The 19,244-nt window shown below is 35.1% G+C and overlaps 1 protein-coding gene across 1 annotated transcript; it reads right to left on the reverse strand.

Annotated features, from left to right (window-relative positions):
- Nucleotides 1–330: 330 nt before the first annotated feature.
- LOC117335996 (ABC transporter G family member 21-like) lies at nucleotides 331–15,053 on the reverse strand. The gene is made up of 14 exons (XM_033896302.1): nucleotides 14,914–15,053; nucleotides 13,155–13,324; nucleotides 12,753–12,858; nucleotides 12,257–12,357; nucleotides 11,244–11,405; nucleotides 11,049–11,142; nucleotides 9,995–10,058; nucleotides 9,538–9,650; nucleotides 8,468–8,712; nucleotides 7,825–7,882; nucleotides 5,242–5,456; nucleotides 4,035–4,125; nucleotides 2,928–3,045; nucleotides 331–1,670 (listed from the first exon to the last, which is right to left on the reverse strand). The coding sequence occupies exons 1-14, from the start codon at nucleotides 15,044–15,046 to the stop codon at nucleotides 1,481–1,483; spliced, it is 1,860 nt and encodes a 619-aa protein (XP_033752193.1). The 5' UTR covers nucleotides 15,047–15,053; the 3' UTR covers nucleotides 331–1,480.
- Nucleotides 15,054–19,244: the final 4,191 nt, after the last annotated feature.

A 19,244-nucleotide genomic window follows, 5' to 3' on the forward strand; every position in this document is an offset into this window, starting at 1 on the left:
TATAATTTGGACGCAATGTCAGACTGGTAGTCATAGTAACTTTCACCAACTGATGAAGCATGCGTTATCATGTACCACTCCTACACCAACGGTCCATCTCAGATACTTAAATTATAGCACAATAAAAATGAAATAATACGTGAATATAATATTATTGATAATGTATTTATTTACATAGGGGTGAGTCCAAATATGGATTTTTTTTTTTCAAATCCAAGGCAACAGCCATGATGTACATGTAGCTATATACTAACTGAATTCTTCACGTTAACAGTAAATATCTGGTGGTAAGATTGTCCACAGAGATAAATAATATACACGTGTGCAAAATTCTTTTGATGGACTTTATTTTGGTGTCAAATTAGATAGATTATAACCGCAATGGAACACATCACAAAACCTTGTCCTATCCTCAGTGTCGTGTTCAGACTTTATGAAACAAGAAAATTATTGAATACGTTAAAAATCCATCTGAACATGAAATATATGATAGCAGACTTAAAAGCCAACCTCGCATCTATCAGATAGTTTTAAAAATAGATGTTTTATGATATCATATATACGATACCCGGTACGTATTTGTGATATTCATATTTATCATGAAGAACGGAATTAACATTTTCCCATAAATGATTGTCTACTACTATTCCAAAACAACTTAAAACAATAAATAGGGGCGATTTGTAAGTGGGCTATATGCCTTACTTTCGGAGTCCGGTTTTCTTACCGTGAAAATCGCCTTTCTTGATAGAATTATCCATGTTATTCCACCTACAGTATGAAAGGTAGGTGTTTGCTGCTGACGAACAAATTTGCAAATATTCCTTAGGCGTATTTGATGATATGAATCTGACCCGATCCCAATATTGATTGATTAGGTGGCTTGTAATGAAATAGAAAACAACTGATCACCTAAATGGACCTTGTTATCGTAAAAAGTCTGAGAGTAAATCTTTCTTTTACATTTAATTTGTCAACGTGCAGTATATCCAGGATCTTTATTCAATTGCATCTTTATTCATGTCTGTCTTTGCCGGACGTGTTATGGTATGACATTGTCTGTCCATCCGTCTTATAGCATCCTTGCATAAATGATCAGAACTAAAACATCGCCGACGAGTGTGAGTTTTCTACATCTGATCTAGACTGGCCACCAGACCCTAAGTTTTTTTATTAAGAATTACCAAGCTAAATTCTAATACTAGATTATCTGTCCCTAGTTTGAAACTTAGGATCAGACATATACTAGGGATCAAAATCATAAAGCTTAATTTTATCTATAATTTTAATATTCTAGAGACAGGGGCCCAGTCTACATCTGATCTCGTGGTCAAGGACTTGATTGCTTTAACTAGAAAATGAATTTTTATTCGAAAACAGTTTAGATATTAAACAGTTTGAAGGAAAAGGAAATGGCGATTTTGCTTAAAATCAAACAAGTCATGGCAACGACTAGGTGAAAAGTTTTGCTGAATCGTCATCATACTCGTTTCCATTTCAATGCGTAATAACCAATCACATAACATATCAAGATGGCGAACACGATGGTCATGATGTAGCAATAGATAGGTAGTTCCACGCCGATCTCTATCAGAAGGTCACGTGACGTCAGGACTTCTGTCGTGTTGCCAAGACACTTCGAGTAGATAAAGGCATTTGTTTGGTTACACCTGGAAAATATAATAGAAAATATACATGCCTGCTTTAAACTGAAAAGGATGCCTGCTTGCGTGTAAAATAAAGTTTGGGAAGAAGAAAATGAGAAGTTACATCTGTATAACATTTTACACAATAAAGCTTATCACAAGTAGCTAATGTGAAAGAGAATGAAAGGAATAGCAACAGAAAAGAATGGGATAATTATATCTAAATGTAAGTGTGTTTTTTTCTGGTTATATTTCGTTTTTAGCAATTGACCTGAAATATATGCTCGATCACTACATGTACTTAATTTTTGAAGAAAAAAATAATATTTGAAAAAAAAATAAGGTAACGATAATGAATGAAATGTTTTTTGTTTTTGTTTTTTAGTTTACCTTTTAGAGAGGTAAATACTGATTAGATACCATATTACCTTACCTTACCCAATATACACAAATGTAAATATCGTATATATTGTATATCCTGCAACAATACACGAGTCAAAGTTGATTATTTCTATTCTACCATGTACTGTTTAGTTCTTAGATCGACCTCTTTTTAATAGGAAAACAGCAAAGAACCCCGAGAAAACCTTGTGATTTATTTCTTGAGTATTACATTATTTGTTGATGAAATATACAGGCAATACAGTACTACGATCAAGAGCATCTTTCATATGGCATTGATTTTGAAAATAAAAAAAGGGGGATAAAAAAAAAAGAAAAAAAAGTGGGCCTCCGTAGGATTCGAACTCGCGTCGTGATAAAAATTAATGAAAGACTAACCCATTAGCCCACTAGGCTATGACGACCTTAAATTAATCGGGTGAATATTAGATATATCAAATTGTTACAGCCGTGACTCCCGACCGTGTATTATTGGCACGAGCGTGGGTTATTGAAAAATAATACATGGTTTTAAACCAATCAAAACTGGCGTTGCATAGCAAACATGGTAGAATGGCTGATATGCCCTTCTCAAATAATTGTATTATTGAATTATACACAATGATTATTTTAAAGCGTACAAGAAATGATTAATTCATGTTAATTCAAGAGCTACCCAACAAGTATTCTAACCTCCGCAATTAATGAATTAAAAACGCGGTCACTATGGAGAAAATTGTTATTCAACCACGCATACAATAAATTTCCAGACAACAATTTTCAGACGCATATTACAAATTATGATCCTATGATTCAGTAGTTACAGAAATTTTATATTTGGAAATATGTCTCCAATAATCAGGGTACATAATTATCACATGAAGTAAATGAACTTCTCACCAAACGTCAGGTGTGTCCTTCAGTATATATGTCAAAGTAGCGGCGTAGGGGTAGTGGAATAATGTGACGTACTTCATCCAGAACAGCCAATCATGTGGATGGACCTTGAGGAAACCCCCTGTATACATTAAAGATAGTATCATAAGTAAGCTTTGTGTTTCTAAAATTTTCTATAACACAAGTATTAAATACATTTATGGCCCTTGTTACAGGGCGATATGAAGTTTGGTTAAACCGAATACTATCTAATAAATGTTATTGAAAGGCATTGGTAACATTCGAATATAGAAATGTGATTACTGAATTTCTGCTCATTTTGCTGTCATAGGTGTAAATATAAACTACAGACAGCTGTAATTATTAAATAAGTTATACATGTGCTTTACAGGTATTTTGTTGAATTTTAACGTGTCGCCATTCTTGACATTAGATAACCATGTTGATTAAGGAGGATGTATTTGATTCTATTACTTTATGATATGTAATATTGCATGGAATGCGTTGTCATCAGAGCTGAAGTTATTTTTCCCAAGCAAATTTACTACTTTTTTTAATACATATTTTAACCAACGGCTTTACTTTAGATAACTTTATATACGTAGACAACAAACTGGCCATCCTTAGTATTGCAATGGAATATGATAAGCAAAAAACAGATTTCCATGGTCATCCTTAGTTTAAAGTGTGTTCTATTTGTCAGTTTTCTTTTAACGATATATAGACAACATATGAATTATACAAACAAGAATGAGAAACAAGTTTCAAGACAATTTTTACAAAGGCAGCTTTATAATGGACTGGTAACATTGCAATCTGGATCAATATTGGATGACTGATGTATATTACAGACACACATTTGAAGATAAACTCCTCCATCAAATGCAATGTCAAGTTTTTAACTTATGTCATGAATGATTATTACAAGCATCACGTATATAACTGATTCCTTAACATTGATATTGTTACGATATACTAATGAGATTACCTAGAACATTGATATTGTTACGATATACTAATGAGATTACTTAGAACATTGATATTGTTACGATATACTAATGAGATTACCTAGAACATTGATATTGTTACGATATATACTAATGAGATTACCTAGAACCAGTCCCCCGATTGAGATTACGTTTCCAGTCATAATGCCAAGTTTAGGGTCCTTTATCGCCGCGCCAAGGACGTGTGCCACTCTCTAAACGGAACAATCACAACAAAATAGTTCTGATATAAAACATATGAGATAAAAGAATTATAATTTTACATTTCTGCTTTTGAACGTCAGAAGCGTATAGCTAACGATATATACAACATGTGCAATACAGGACACTAACTCAGCGAGAAAATTAATTAAAATATAAGTTCATTCATCTATGTCTAAACTTATGATTAATTTCCAAGATATTCTTAAAAACATTTACAAATTAAATCACGAATGAACACCCAGATAGACGGAATTCGTTGGTTAATGGTGGAAATATGTTGATTGATAGTTTTTGGTCAAGAAAAATAAAGGTACGTAATTATTGAAATCGCAGTTCCCTTCTTTGCAGTGACTTGTGTATATCAATTTGTACACATTAAACATACAGTGTAGATACATGAAAAAGGATTTTGACTATTCTTGTGTTGTTAGGCTATTTAAATGATTGATTAATAGGGATTATCGTCATTGTTTTGGTTATAACCGAGCCGTGGACACACGATTGAAATAATGAATACAACACTATACTATATTTATTACATTTTTACCAGTGAAATATCAAAAATTATTCATTCTATAAAAGTGATATTTGTCACTAGTGAAAAATATCATATTTATCACTAGTGAAAAATATCACTTTTGCTGATTTGACCAATCATCATAATGATTAGAAAATACCAAAAATAATTGACCAATCAGAAAGCCCGACATATATCTCCGCACCTGGACAGGGGGAACTACATTTTTTGTTTACAAATTATCGCTGTAGGCCTAGTTAGCATACGGGGAAGGTTTTTCGTTGATAAAAAATGTAATAAACAGAATATCTAACAGTGTCTTCAGTAATACCAAATATATTTCACTCGTGAGGCTAATATTTAGATATTTTTCACTCGTGCTGCGCACTCGTGAAAAATATCAAAATATTAGCCCCACTCGTGAAATATATTAGGTATTACTGAAAACACTGTTAGATATCCTCTATATACTATTAACTATATACCAATATATAACCGTATCTATGAAGCTACCAGACCGATGATTCAGAACCATTTCATACCAAAACAGTTATTACTCAATAACTATGTTAAAGCATTTGATATATACCTGTGTCAATAAGCAATTCAGCGTACCGATACCAACGAACACCAGGTAACCGTCCACCCCTCCCAGTCCGCTCAGCCAGTACACGGCAGTGTTAAACAGGAAGGGAACGAAGATGATTAGGGGAATCTCGATGGTTATCTTGGCGAGGTAATATGCCAACAATCGGTAGGCTCCGGCAGCTCGATCCTTACGAATAACAGCCTGCTCATCGTAAACTGTCAAAACAAAAAGAGAAAAAAATCCGTATATATAGGTCTAAAGTGAATCATGCTCCATTATCCAGGAAAATATATCATAAACAGTTGACGGAATGGCTACAACAATAATGGCTATTCATAAAAAGATCCACGAGAATGTTCAGTGTTAGGATTATTAGTTCGAAGCCCGGATAGAGTCAGCAAAAGCCAACATAGAACTTATCGCCCACCGGCAATTATATTTGTTCCAAAGATGAATTGTGTTGATTTTTGTTTTAAAACGTTTTATCTGTATTTATCTATTGTGTCCCCTTCCGCTGCCTCTATGGTGATAGGAACTTATAATAAAACATAACAGAAAGTAGTCCAACATATAAGACATATATATGATCCAGACGATTCCCTTTCAGTATAACAACCTATGGAAGACGCAGCACTGTTTTGAAAAAAAAAAATGTTTTTCCCAAGTTACAAAAAGGAGACATTATTGAGAAAATTTTATTGAAAGAAGCCTCGATGACTCAGATTAACAGTTTAAACACAATTAGCTCCCCTTCACACATGGGTGTTTCAGATAAAATGATCAAAATCCGTTAAGGCATTTTTGGACTAACAAACCTGTAGGCAGAGCTTTCCATCAGATGTAAAACTGTAATCCTCCTGGAATAACAATTCTATCATTAGAGCTTCCCTTCAATTCAACAACGGTAAACTTCTGGTGATAACGTCATCAGAGCTCGCCTTCTATCTAACAAAGGTAAACCCCAGGGACTTACCCATCTGTCATCAGAGCTCGCCTTCTATCTAACAAAGGTAAACCCCAGGGACTTACACACCTGTCATCAGAGCTCGCCTTATATCTAACAACGGTAAACCCCAGGGACTTACACATCTGTTACCAGAGTTCGCCTTCTATCTAACAAAGGTAAACCCCAGGGACTTACGCATCTGTCATCAGAGCTCGCCTTCTATCTAACAAAGGTAAATCTCAAGGACTTACACATCTGTTACCAGAGTTCGCCTTCTATCTAACAACGGTAAATCTCAAGGACTTACACACCTGTTACCAGAGTTCGCCTTCTATCTAACAACGGTGAATCTCAAGGACTTACACATCTGTTACCAGAGTTCGCCTTCTATCTAACAACGGTGAATCTCAAGGACTTACACATCTGTTACCAGAGTTCGCCTTCTATCTAACAAAGGTAAACCCCAGGGACTTACCCATCTGTTACCAGAGCTCGCCTTCTGTCTAACAACAGTAAACCTCAAGGACTAACACATCTGTCATCAAAGCTCGCCTTCTATCTAACAACGTTAAATCTCTAAGATTTCTATCTAACAACGGTGAATCTCAAGGACTTACACATCTGTTACCAGAGTTCGCCTTCTATCTAACAAAGGTAAACCCCAGGGACTTACACATCTGTCATCAGAGCTCGCCTTCTATCTAACAAAGGTAAATCTCAAGGACTTACACATCTGTTACCAGAGCTCGCCTTCTATCTAACAACGGTAAACCCCAGGGACTTACACATCTGTTACCAGAGTTCGCCTTCTATCTAACAACTGTAAACCCCTAGGACTAACACATATGTTACCAGAGCTCGCCTTCTATCTAACAAAGGTAAATCTCAAGGACTTACACACCTGTTACCAGAGTTCGCCTTCTATCTAACAACGTTAAATCTCTAAGATTTCTATCTAACAACTGTAAACCCCAGGGACTTACACACCTGTTACCAGAGTTCGCCTTCTGTCTAACAACAGTAAACCCCTAGGGTTTGCACATCTGTCACCAGAGCCCGCCTTCTATCTAACAACGTTAAATCTCTTAAGACTTATAAATCTTTCATTGGAGCTCGCCTTCTATCTAACAACGGTAAACCTCTAGGATTACGTATACACATCTGTCATCAGAGCCCGCCTTCTATCTAATAACGGTAAACCTCAAGGGCTTACACATCTGTCATCAGATCCCGCCTTCTATCTAACAACGTTAAATCTCTAAGACTTATACATCTTTCATTAGATAACGGTAAATCTCTCGGACGTACACATCTGTCACCAGAGTTCGCCTTCTATCTAACAACGGTAAACCTCTCGGACTTACGCATCTGTCAACAGAGCTCGCCTTCTATTTAACAACAGTAAACCTCAAGGGCTTACACATCTGTCATCAAAGCTCGCCTTCTATCTAACAACGTTAAATCTCTAAGATTTCTATCTAACAACTGTTTAACCCCTAGGACTAACACATCTGTCATCAGAGCTTCCTGTCCGGGTAACACAGGATAGTACCAGAAACAGACGTATAAGTAAACAGACCCGTGCAGAACATAATTAAACACTTAAATATTTGCGTAAGAACGTTTCTGATACTCACATCCCAAGATAGCCATTACAAACATTCTGAAGGCCCAGTAAATGAGGGAAATCATCACCTAAAACAACAAATATAATGTGAATATCTTATTTCCTTTTTTTTCATTTATATTTAGTTCGTTCATTGACAATACGTTCAATTATTACCAAACCAAAATCACTTAATACACTTATCAAATAATGAAAGGTAATAAGGTTACCTTGTCGTACAACCAATTGCTGGTGGGTTATACAGATATTTTGCATTAACAACTATGTTTTGAACTGAGATCTGGACTAGTTGCCAATTTATTTAATCGAATCAGTCACTTGTGAAATTCAAAGATATTTTCATTAAACAAAAAACAATTGTTTTGAATTTACTCGAGGTTTTCTCTCTAAAAGCTAAAATTTCGTAAAACCTGTTGATGCACGATCTCAGATTTTTTATCACTTGAAAAATCATCATTTGGTTTTAAATTTATATATTTACGAAATACCACTTCTGTCAAACAACGTGAAGATGCAAGACTGTTTTGGTGTAGTAAAAAGATGGCATGTCATTTATGGCAACGTTTTAATGCTATCAATTCAACATCCGACCGTAAAGACCGTCTTTAAATCTTAATAACTTTTCTTTATTTGATATAAATAGAGATTATTACCAAGCCCATTTTATCGCGGACGGTGCTAGCTGAATTTTCTGTCTGAAAGAACGAAACGCTGACATAAGTAGCTGTCATGGCAGCTAGCAGAATCTCAAACTTGTCCAGTATCCTTCCCTTCGACTGCTTGTAGGATCGCCAGCTGAGCATGTTAAACTGGGTCCATAATGATGTGGGCCATCGTCGAGTTTCCTCTCTTTCATTATTGACATCATTTGTATGACATTTGGGTAGCTTGACCGCGACTGCAATTAAAAAAAATGATTAAATTATGTAACTAACGAATACTAGAATCAAAGATGCAGAAAAAAACAATGATTTGGGGAGGTTTTGAAAAATCAAAAACGATCTAACTGATTGTCTAAATACGAAGAGGAGACGAATAAACGCCAAAATGATTCAACCCGGCATTTCCATTACAGTTCATATATAATAATAAAGTCTTTATTTAAAAACTTGATAACAAAATGAGTCAAAGACTCGTCTCCCTTTTGGTCAAGTTTACAAAGCATAATATATACAGTATATTACAAAATAGAAATAAAAACATGTAATATCACAGATGAGCATATAAGTAATAGCCAGAAAGGGTCTTGATAAAGTAGCTATTACTGGTATAATTTAAATTGAGTCAATTAAAAATCTTTTGGCATTTTGTTTAAATGATAATAGTGACGTAGAATTCCTGACATGTTCTGGTAAAATGTTCCATGTAGATGGACTCTGGTAAGTAAAAGATCTCTTAAACATTTTTGTTTTAAAAGCAGGAATGTAAAATAAATTATTTGACGATGCTAAAGTAGACCTTGACTGGACAGCAGAGGCAAATTCAAAATTGTTCAAATAATTTGGAGCTAAGCCATGTAAAACTTTATACATCAGAACTGACTTTTCACTTTTCTCACTTTTCTATATTCATCTGATTGCAAAAGTCAAGTGATTAACTACTTTCGATAAGGTCAATGACAATTGCATATATAAATCTATAATAAAAATACGTTTTATGACTACAGAAACTTGAAGAAAGTGATTGTGTTGGTCTATTACATGATCCCGATCTAGCTGCACACCTTGCATCAGTTCAACATTGGTCGTTCCTATCCCTCGATCTGTGTCGGTTAGTGTACCATTGTGTTTGCCGCATGTACCACTCTGTTTAGGCTCCTCCTCCTGCTGTTGCTGACTTAAAAAGAAGACAAAAGATAAAGGATTATTTTAGGGTCGTCTCAATAAATCATAATCAAACATATACAATTACAGGAGATTTAAACACGTATGACGTTTCATCTCAAAATGTTTCCTTCAAAACATTACAGCCGCAAAAAATATTTTCATACAAATTATTTTATCGAATTACATAATCTGAACAAATCGTGCTCATGTAACACAGATTATTGAATAAATAATTTTACAGATTGCAATGCGTACTGTTTAAAAAATAATGTCAAAATAGCCATTGTTGTATCGGCAGTCGTGGGGTATAATATGGGGTATTTTAAAATCAAACGGTATCTATCAACATCTTACCTTTGAATTCCCCTTACGTCGCCCTCATTTTTGTGTTTGATCACATCCGCGGACAACGCTTTCACTTTATGGAACAAAGTAGATACAATTTCAGAATTATACATTGTCTTACAAAAATATCTATTCCGACATAGCTAAAAAGTGTCAGTGTATTCGCTATATTCAGTTTTCTATAAATTTTCATAAATTTGTTATGGTCATGAACAGCAACAAGTGGTATGTGCAAGATTTATAAATCAGCAATTTTTTTTTGTGAGATGGAATGGATAGGATGCAATTGACCAGCTATGCGTCTATAACAGCGTACATTCTATTTGCTTTGTTTGGAATTTGGAATGTAAATAGCGGCTATAGTATTACACCAATATGGCATAAAGGGAGTTATTTCAGTTATTTTAAAAATACTCCAATGCAATGCCATTATGACGTCTGAATATAGCAATACTTATCTGTGGAGTTAGTCTCAGAAATCTGCATTCAGTAGTTGAACTACTTTTTCCTAGCACAGAATCTTCGTGCTATGTTCAATGTCTATTTTCTCATTTCGGCCTCGTGCAATAAAACATCGGTCGACTACCAGTACCTCGTGTCAGATATTCTGGACTATTGCACTGACACCCATTAGAAAAATGGACAATGATTGGAAGTGTTCTACAGACTAGAAAACAACCTTGTTAGGAAATGTTAAATATGACGTTATCTTATGCTGGTTTCCGACTAAAAATGCCTCAAACAGCAGATTTAGAGAAACAAGATGTAAGTTGAAGACAACATAGATTTGTTTGACTGGCTGCTCTTTTTAACTATGTAATATATCACATCTTTTGATGTAATACAACCCTTATTATAAAGACAGTTATGTAAAGTATGTTAGTATGAACGGTATCTAAGAACATTTTGTGTTTAGTCTTTTTTTTAACTTTATTATTATCCAATGTTTGTCAAATATCTATATGATTATAAAAGTAGCTGGTGCATTTGAGTATATTAAATTATATTGTGTTCTTAAGCACTGTACATACAATATCACATTTAGATGTTTAACTTCACTTACAGAGGAAGTCGGCTGGATTTTGATGTTGACCACATGTGATCCCAAGACCTGCGTAATGCTCTATTGCCCTATTGGCTGGTCCAAAATACGCCATCTAAAGAACGAAAAGTAACTAAACAGCTATATATTTTCAATATCAAATGTTTATCTTATTTCATCAACATTGCATGTCCGAGCTTTCTGTGTCATATTTACCTTCCCTTCATTGAGCAACATCAAGGTGGAGAACAAGTTAAATACTTGACTGGAGGGCTGGTGAATAGTGGCTACTATTGTCCTGTTATGCTCTGACGCGTATTTTCTAAGCTGTACCATCAAACTATGTGCTGTACTGGAATCTAAGCCGGAAGTTGGCTCCTAAGATAATGTATGACACACTGATTAGTTACAGTAAAAAGACTTGAAGATTATATATTGAGGTATTGGGGACCTATAGGTAGGGCGTAAGATTTGTACATGTTGCCCCATCGCATAATCGTAAGATACGACCAAATTTAGAATATTTTCTTTTATCTTCCTTTTAGCAAGTTTGTTATCCCTTGAGACTACATCACTAATACGCTTTAGTTGACCGTTCACCCTTGTGAGGAAAGTTTTGGATTCTGTTCCCTGATCAAGCCATACCGGAGCCTATATAAATGGTAGTTGCATTACTACCTCGCGCTCAGCAGGTTTGGTTCGTCTGTTACAATCATAATGTGACCGAGTGAGATATACCATGGTTTATGTCCAATGCGTTTGAGTAAAGAACACAAGAAGACCAAGGGGAACATATCAGAGACTCCCAAAATACATACACTACATGCATACATCACATATGGTACACCGTCCTTAAATGACTTTATGTTAAAATACAAAACAAAAAGGCAACTGTTATGCTCTTCTGATAGTTGGAATAACAGTTTGTTGTACATTGCAACTAAAAAGTTGTACAGTCATTTGCATCAAACACGGAATGCACCAGATGATTGCAAGGTTGTGGTCAGTCTGACATGTTTTGGCTATACCAAATCGTCAATGTTGTGACAATCACTGTGTCGGACTTGGCATAAAGAATTATCTTTACTTTTACTATTGTCCGTTCTTTGAAGAAACAGGAACATAAATAGTTAGCCAATCTTAGCTCTGCTCTCTTTAGAAAATGCAAGGATGGATATATTTTAAATGCATGTCGTTAATATTGTAGCATAATGAAGACTTAAACTCACGTCTATGAGAAGAATGTCGGGGGCTGCAAGTAATTCACAGGCAATGCTCGCTCGCTTCTTCTCACCCCCAGATAAACCAGGATGGGCAATATCTCCAATAGCTAAAATTGAAACATTAGCAAATGAAGGCAACACTGGAAAACATGACCATATCATTATGATGGTAGCGAGTATGTTATGCGAGTACTACCATACAGCTCCAGTGTTGCGGTAGTAGTTACAATGTAGACTAAATATCAACTGGGGAAATATCTCCATGGTAATACATTTTCGGTCTATGCTTTAGTTTGTGAGCTTTAAATGTTCATTCTTATTGCTAAAAAGTTGAAATGTTTCTGAAAATTGCAGTCAATACTTCTGTAGACTAAAGAAATCCTCTATTTGCTCATTTCATTCTTAATGCGAATTTATTAATTCACAATTGATAACTACACTTCTACATATTAAGTATTCTGCAGTGCTATGAACGCTATCTTGTAACTACGATAATTCTAACCTGTATTTAAGCACTTCTGTAGATCGAAGGAATCCACTATTTTGTTGATTTCCTTAATCTTTTCCTGTTTGGGGATTTCATCTGGTAGCCGTATCATCGCTGTAAACTGGAGAGAACACCTCGTCTCAGTAATTACACCCGTAACTATCAATTCCCATAATGATTTATTAATTTAAAAAAACAAACAAAAACAAAACAAAACAAAAAACAACCCCCCCCCCCCTAAAAAAAACCAAAAAAACTAACAAGATACCAAACATTGAAAGCCTGATTTTTGAGAGTTATCATTATGAAGTAGTAGCAATACAGAATAAATGTTACATTGATATTGACCACCGAACCTAAAAATGACTACCACCATACTATACTTAAATGTCTTGTAATCATTGTATAATTTCTCACGTATAGAGTTTCCCATAGTGTCAGGTTGGACAGAAAAATATCATTCTGCAATACGTAGCCAAGGCGACGTCGCAGTGCTTTATTAAAGGGAGATTCATTCAGAGTTATTGCTCCAGAGTGACATGGTATTCTTCCTGCCAGTACATTGAGAAGAGTTGTTTTTCCAACACCTGGAAAAGAAAACGTGGAATATTTATCGTAACCGACATGAATACTTCGAAATTGAACTGTTATTATATATACACATATCAGTGATTGAAATGATTGATGCATAAATGATTGAATCTTTTACTGTAAATCACCTAATTTTTACTTGGAGTTTATTTTCGAATTAATACGCGAAAAGTAAAGACAATTGCGATTATAATCCTTGGCGGTTTTTATTTGGTTAACCCCACATTGGCTTATTATTTTATGTTTGATCAAAGTGATATTTTATATATGTATGAGTGATTCCATATCATAATCTTCTATTATCACTTTTTCATAATTAATAAATGTTTTGTCACCCTCTGTGAGGGTGGCCTTAATCATTCAAATACAGTTGTAAGTGTGTAGATGTATAAACAAACTACTAGATGGGGGCCAAGCAAGCTGTTACCGATATAATAGTCTTGCGGAGTCCTTGATTCTAAAAACTCATAAATCGGGAATTTAAAGTCGTATATTTGCGAATATGTCTGAAGTGATTTGTTCGCGAAATAAATATTGAAATTAATATTGATTTACCAGAGATTGCAGTCTTTAGTCTATATTCGTGTGGTGTAATTCTGACATCACACCTTGTACGTGGATAGTTCAATATAAACTATGACTAAAATTTACCAAGTCATCTGAGAAGGTCAAAACAGTGTAGTGAATCACAAGATTTCAAGAACAATATCTGCAAACGGACATTATTCAATAGAAATTGAGGAACTTATTGATTCATAAATGGGATTTCATCCTTGATGCATGCTTACCATTCGTAATGCTAGTGACACAAATTCAGAATATGTAAACGAGTTTTCTGTTGCAGCATCAAAATCCATACCTGTTATGGCTTTATACTTTTCCTGAAATAATGGTTTGGTTTGGTTTGGGTATCTTAACAATAGGTCGGTACCTATGTATGTTACTTTGAATCTTAAAGACAAAATGAATACAAGCAACGCTTGTTGAACATTCGAGCATTACCAGTGTTCTCAAAACGTATAGTTATCACAATATTTTGTTCGCCATTTTCTTAAATTTTAGTGGTTCAGATTACACACACTTTAAAACTTCAGCACAATATACGATAAAGCTTACCAAAGATTCTTCATGGAAAGGAAAACTAAATCGTTACCTGGAACAACTAATGTAAAAGAAATTGTCTCGATCTTTGTTATTTCTGGTCCCTTCCTTAATACATGTAAAGTTTCGGAGTGATGTGAATATTGCAATCTCTCAGCATATCGTGGGGAGACTTCACCACAGTGTTCTCGATATACGTCGAGCGATTAATGATTCAATAGAGAATGTGTTTGTGATCAATATCGCAGGTTTGTTTGATTAATTGATTAATAACTTACTTTTATATGGTATATCAAAGTGGCCAGAACGTTTGAAAGCAACTATCTATATATCTGCATGTATATATAAAAAAAGTTGTAACGACAGATAAAACGAGAATATGTATATGTTATTGATTATTTCATACATTTTTATGTAGTTTTTATGAACATATTAAAATATTGGTTAATGATTTAATAACATGTGCGAGACAATAAACTATCACCTGTGGGTCCCATAATGGCAAGCAGATCACCACTCGATGCAAATCCAGACACGTTCTTCAGTAATATTTTTGATTTAATAGCCACAGTCACATCCTTGAAGGCAAGTGTGGAAGTATTTGAAATTCCGTCCATGTTTCAATTTTATAAGCAATCGTACAGCAGTACCTTATCCTGAATAAAACAAATCAAGAGGTTCATGGGCAAAAGAAAAAAAAATCATCTTTTAACGTCAACTCGTTTAACATTATTTCCGTTCTTACGAGTAGACGTTAAATCGAGATATAGGATACAGAAATGGAACTCAAACTAATAAAATATATTTCCACAGAAACATCCTCTCCTCATATAAGGGAACAAACAGCCAATTGAACAAATATACTTGTGAAACATCCCCTGTGTATAGAAAGCTGAGTCAGGGATAAAATATATGGCAGCCACTGATGAGCCAGTATGTTATGCAGTAACAAAATGAATATGTAGCCCGTTAGGTAACTATCCATAAGAAATACTGATTTAAATTTTGTCCGATTGAATTTTTCCGAAAAGTTCAGGAAATAATCATTAACAGGTAAAGATTTCAGATTTCTGAGAATTTTTACTGCGAAATTCACCCATTTTTAAAATGGCTGCTCTAGAAAAAATTTGAGCTGAAGAACTTTTTTTTATTGCGTCTTATATGAGACCTTTTGTTATTAATCATAATTGCCATATTGAATTCAAGAATTTTAATGATATGCTCTTAAACGTTAATACTAAAGTTTGTGGAAAAACAATTGGTTGGTTGGTCCATATAAAGCCACAGTATATGTCGACGATCTAAAAGTTATACTTTCCATGCCTTCCATGAAGACACAAGATAAACTGCTTCCATTGATCCCATTCACCAACTAGGGAAAATATAGTTATTTTTTTACCGTAGAGGAAACTGATCTATCTTTCAGGTTGTCAGAGTTCCTTGCTATAGTTTTTTTGATCCTGGACTGAGGATGAAGATAACAGATTTAGTGATGATTTTGTATTACATATTCATTAACAACTAATAAGGATATAGTCAAACAGTCGTATGTTATATGCCTCTTTAAGAATTATATGCATACAAAACACGACGACGATATCGTTCGTTATTCGACCAATACCCAACCAACAAATGATTATGATAGGACAGTCTTAGAATTCTAAAATTCAACCCTTCTAGAATTTAATTGGAACGGGAACATTTTCGCCTTCGCAAAATCGGCATCATTAGGCTCCTTTCGTATACAGGCCAGATAATCAAAGATATTAACTTTTTTTTAATTAACAGTAATGTGTGAGTACGTACTTCTCTGGTAATATGTAAATATTTTATATAGATTTTCGTTATGGTACTTTTGGGATTGCCTATCCTTTGTGCGAGCTACATGCGTGAAGTGAGTGCGTGTGTGCTTTGAGAGGCTAAAGTTCGTTTGTGTTAGCCTCCTTGTCAGTTTCCCTGTATTAATCAAATCCATTTCTTTGATTCAATCATAAGCAATCGAACACTCTGAAAAACGCCTTGTCGTGGGGATGATACATATACTGTCAAATGACGTCATACAGTAACCGGTCGTTCTCCATCATATTCCTCGCTGCTTTTTTTAGCTGTGACGTTGATTAAAATGTTACAATCACGCCATGTGATCTAGACTAGATATATGAGCTTATAGATGCATTCCAGATAAACATTGGTGTAATGAGAGACTGCGGTACCAAATATAAATGTCTAAATACAACACATCTCAAATAGATAGATAGGTGAAATTTAAGGATTCACAATACATCTGTTACCAGTTATTATATGTTTTTCAATATAATCAGCCTCGTATAAAAAGAAATCATCCGTTTGTAAACATGAACATGACATTAGTCGGTTGAAAGATCCAGTTACAAAACTCAACAATGATGTTGTCGTAAAGAAGATTTATTCTCATTATTTAATCACAATCTAATCAAAATCTAGATGGTCATTCTCACTACCTTACAAGAACATCTAACGACATCGCATAAGGGGTCATGTCAGGAGGACCTTTGTTACCCAAATAATTCATTTTCAGGTCGAATTGACAATTTTTCGATCCCACCCATTCGCGACCACCTGCATCTGAAGCTCACCATTTTGGTACAGGATGTATATCTATATGCTTTGTTGGACAAATGACTTGAAACATATTGACAGATTATGCAAGCCATGCATTCTAGTCATGTTATTTCGGACATACGAAATGCACTTCTATGATTATGTTAGTTGTAATTTGATTAGCTAATCCAAAAGGTCATCCTGACGTGACCCCTTATGTGATATCGTTAGATGTTCATGTAATGTAGTGAGAATGATTCTTTTACAAGAAATATGTCAGTGAAATCCAAGCTTATATTTAAAAAAATGATTTTATCAAACTCTGTTTTCTCCTCTTTCAGTTACTTTAATTTTTATTAAGCCTACTTTTGGTAGTAGTGCTACATTTTTCCGAGGAGGCGAGCTGGCAAAGACCCAAGCGTGCTTGTATGGCAGGGCACAACAAAGACACCTCGCCGGGCAAAATTGTTGAATCCAAAAAAGGAGGGTAAAAAGACGCCTTAACGGTCAGCCTTGTCTACTTCACAAGGGGCCAAGGTGCCTACTTCTAATACTGACCAGCCTTTGAACAAAGAAACCAAAATGGCGGCTACGACTACGTCTTTATAACCCCTTGTTTCTATATTCACCCTGTCTTTACAGGATATCAAGAATACCCATGCAAAGGAACAAACTAACAGAAGTTTACTAAATGAACACAAGCAGTGTGTGACTCGGTCTCTGATAATAATAAGGTAATACAGATTTAGTATCCAAAACGGAAGAAGACAAACTCAAACAAACAAAAAACTATTTCTCTAACCATGTCCACTAACTACTGAGTCGCTCCAGAGTTCCCGAGTTAACCCGCAGGTGTGTCAGAAATAAAACTTCATTCGAGAATTCAAGATATTAACATCCATCAAATTCCAATATGAATTACTAAAGGGCTAACTCCCCTTATACAGATGGCGAGTATGAACTCCGTCAGTCCGACAAACCAGTGGACAGAGACGTCATTGACAAATTAACTGAATAGCACACAGGAAGGTTTTACGATGCTAGGTAGTGTCAAGCAGGTCTTAAATCAGAGAAGGAAAGAACTTAGCATGCTCCGTTGTATTCAGCCTTAGTCCAAGTCACATCTTTCCTATTCGGGAATCCATGGTTTATTTTACAATTATTCGGTCACAAAATCCAGCATGTCCATGTTAGGCTCAACTTAGACAGCACTTCTTCCATTAGGCTTATATTAACAATATTAAAGGTAAAACTGAACAATATAATCAGCTTAACAAAAACGTCAGGGAATGGTTATTGACAGACATATGGCTATAAGCTGCTCACATTCGGGGCATGCAAACTTTCGATGAAGTTGAGTTGGGTCGTCTTCATCATGTACATTCGAGTGTAACGCGAGTAAACATATATTCAAGGCAATCGTTTGTTGGGTACACCTGAGTTATTATAAGTATTTGTTTCAAGATTAAATACACAGCTATAAGAGCATGTATCAGGGAAACTAGACCCTACAAAACTTATAACAAAGATGGAAATTGAAAGTGCACAATATTTTAATTCAGAGGTGCCATTTTGGACTATTCAGTCTTCGTTTCGACCAAATACCTGTTTGATTGTGAATTTGTTTTACCTCGGGTTCCACAAACACTTACACATCCACTCAGGACTTTTAAACAACTTCAAAGAGTGCGCCTTCTCGCCTGTCTGCTTTCAACACTCAATCTTTCAACAGACGCTGACGAGATATCACTATGCTATCATGGAGTTCTACTGCAAAAGCAATAAAGTACCCCCATCGACAACGGATGTTCTACGGAAGCTAACAAGGATACATCCCTTTTATCATCACACCTCTGTTGTAGCATCATAGACTTAATAATTGACACCTATAATAAAGAATTAGGTCAGCACTCGCATCATTTTTCTGTAATGACAGACGAATAGATTGGAACCTGGGACCCTCACCTTTAACTCACCTTAAAAATATTAATGTGGAAGATAACATTTATATTGCTATCGACTGTACAGATATGGAGTTCAGTTAAAACAAACCAGGCATGGGTTTAAACAAGCAGAACGTACATTACCTGCATTCATGGATGATAATCTGTGTATATAGTTCGAACTAATTATATCGACATTTCTATATTCACCCTGCACTGCACTACAGCTACAGCCTCACCAGCAGTCTCTCGCGGTCACGTACCTGTTCAGACTGTTTTAAGACCTGCTGGA

Source organism: Pecten maximus, chromosome 10, assembly GCF_902652985.1.
Source record: "Pecten maximus chromosome 10, xPecMax1.1, whole genome shotgun sequence".
Taxonomy (NCBI): Eukaryota; Metazoa; Mollusca; class Bivalvia; order Pectinida; family Pectinidae; genus Pecten; species Pecten maximus.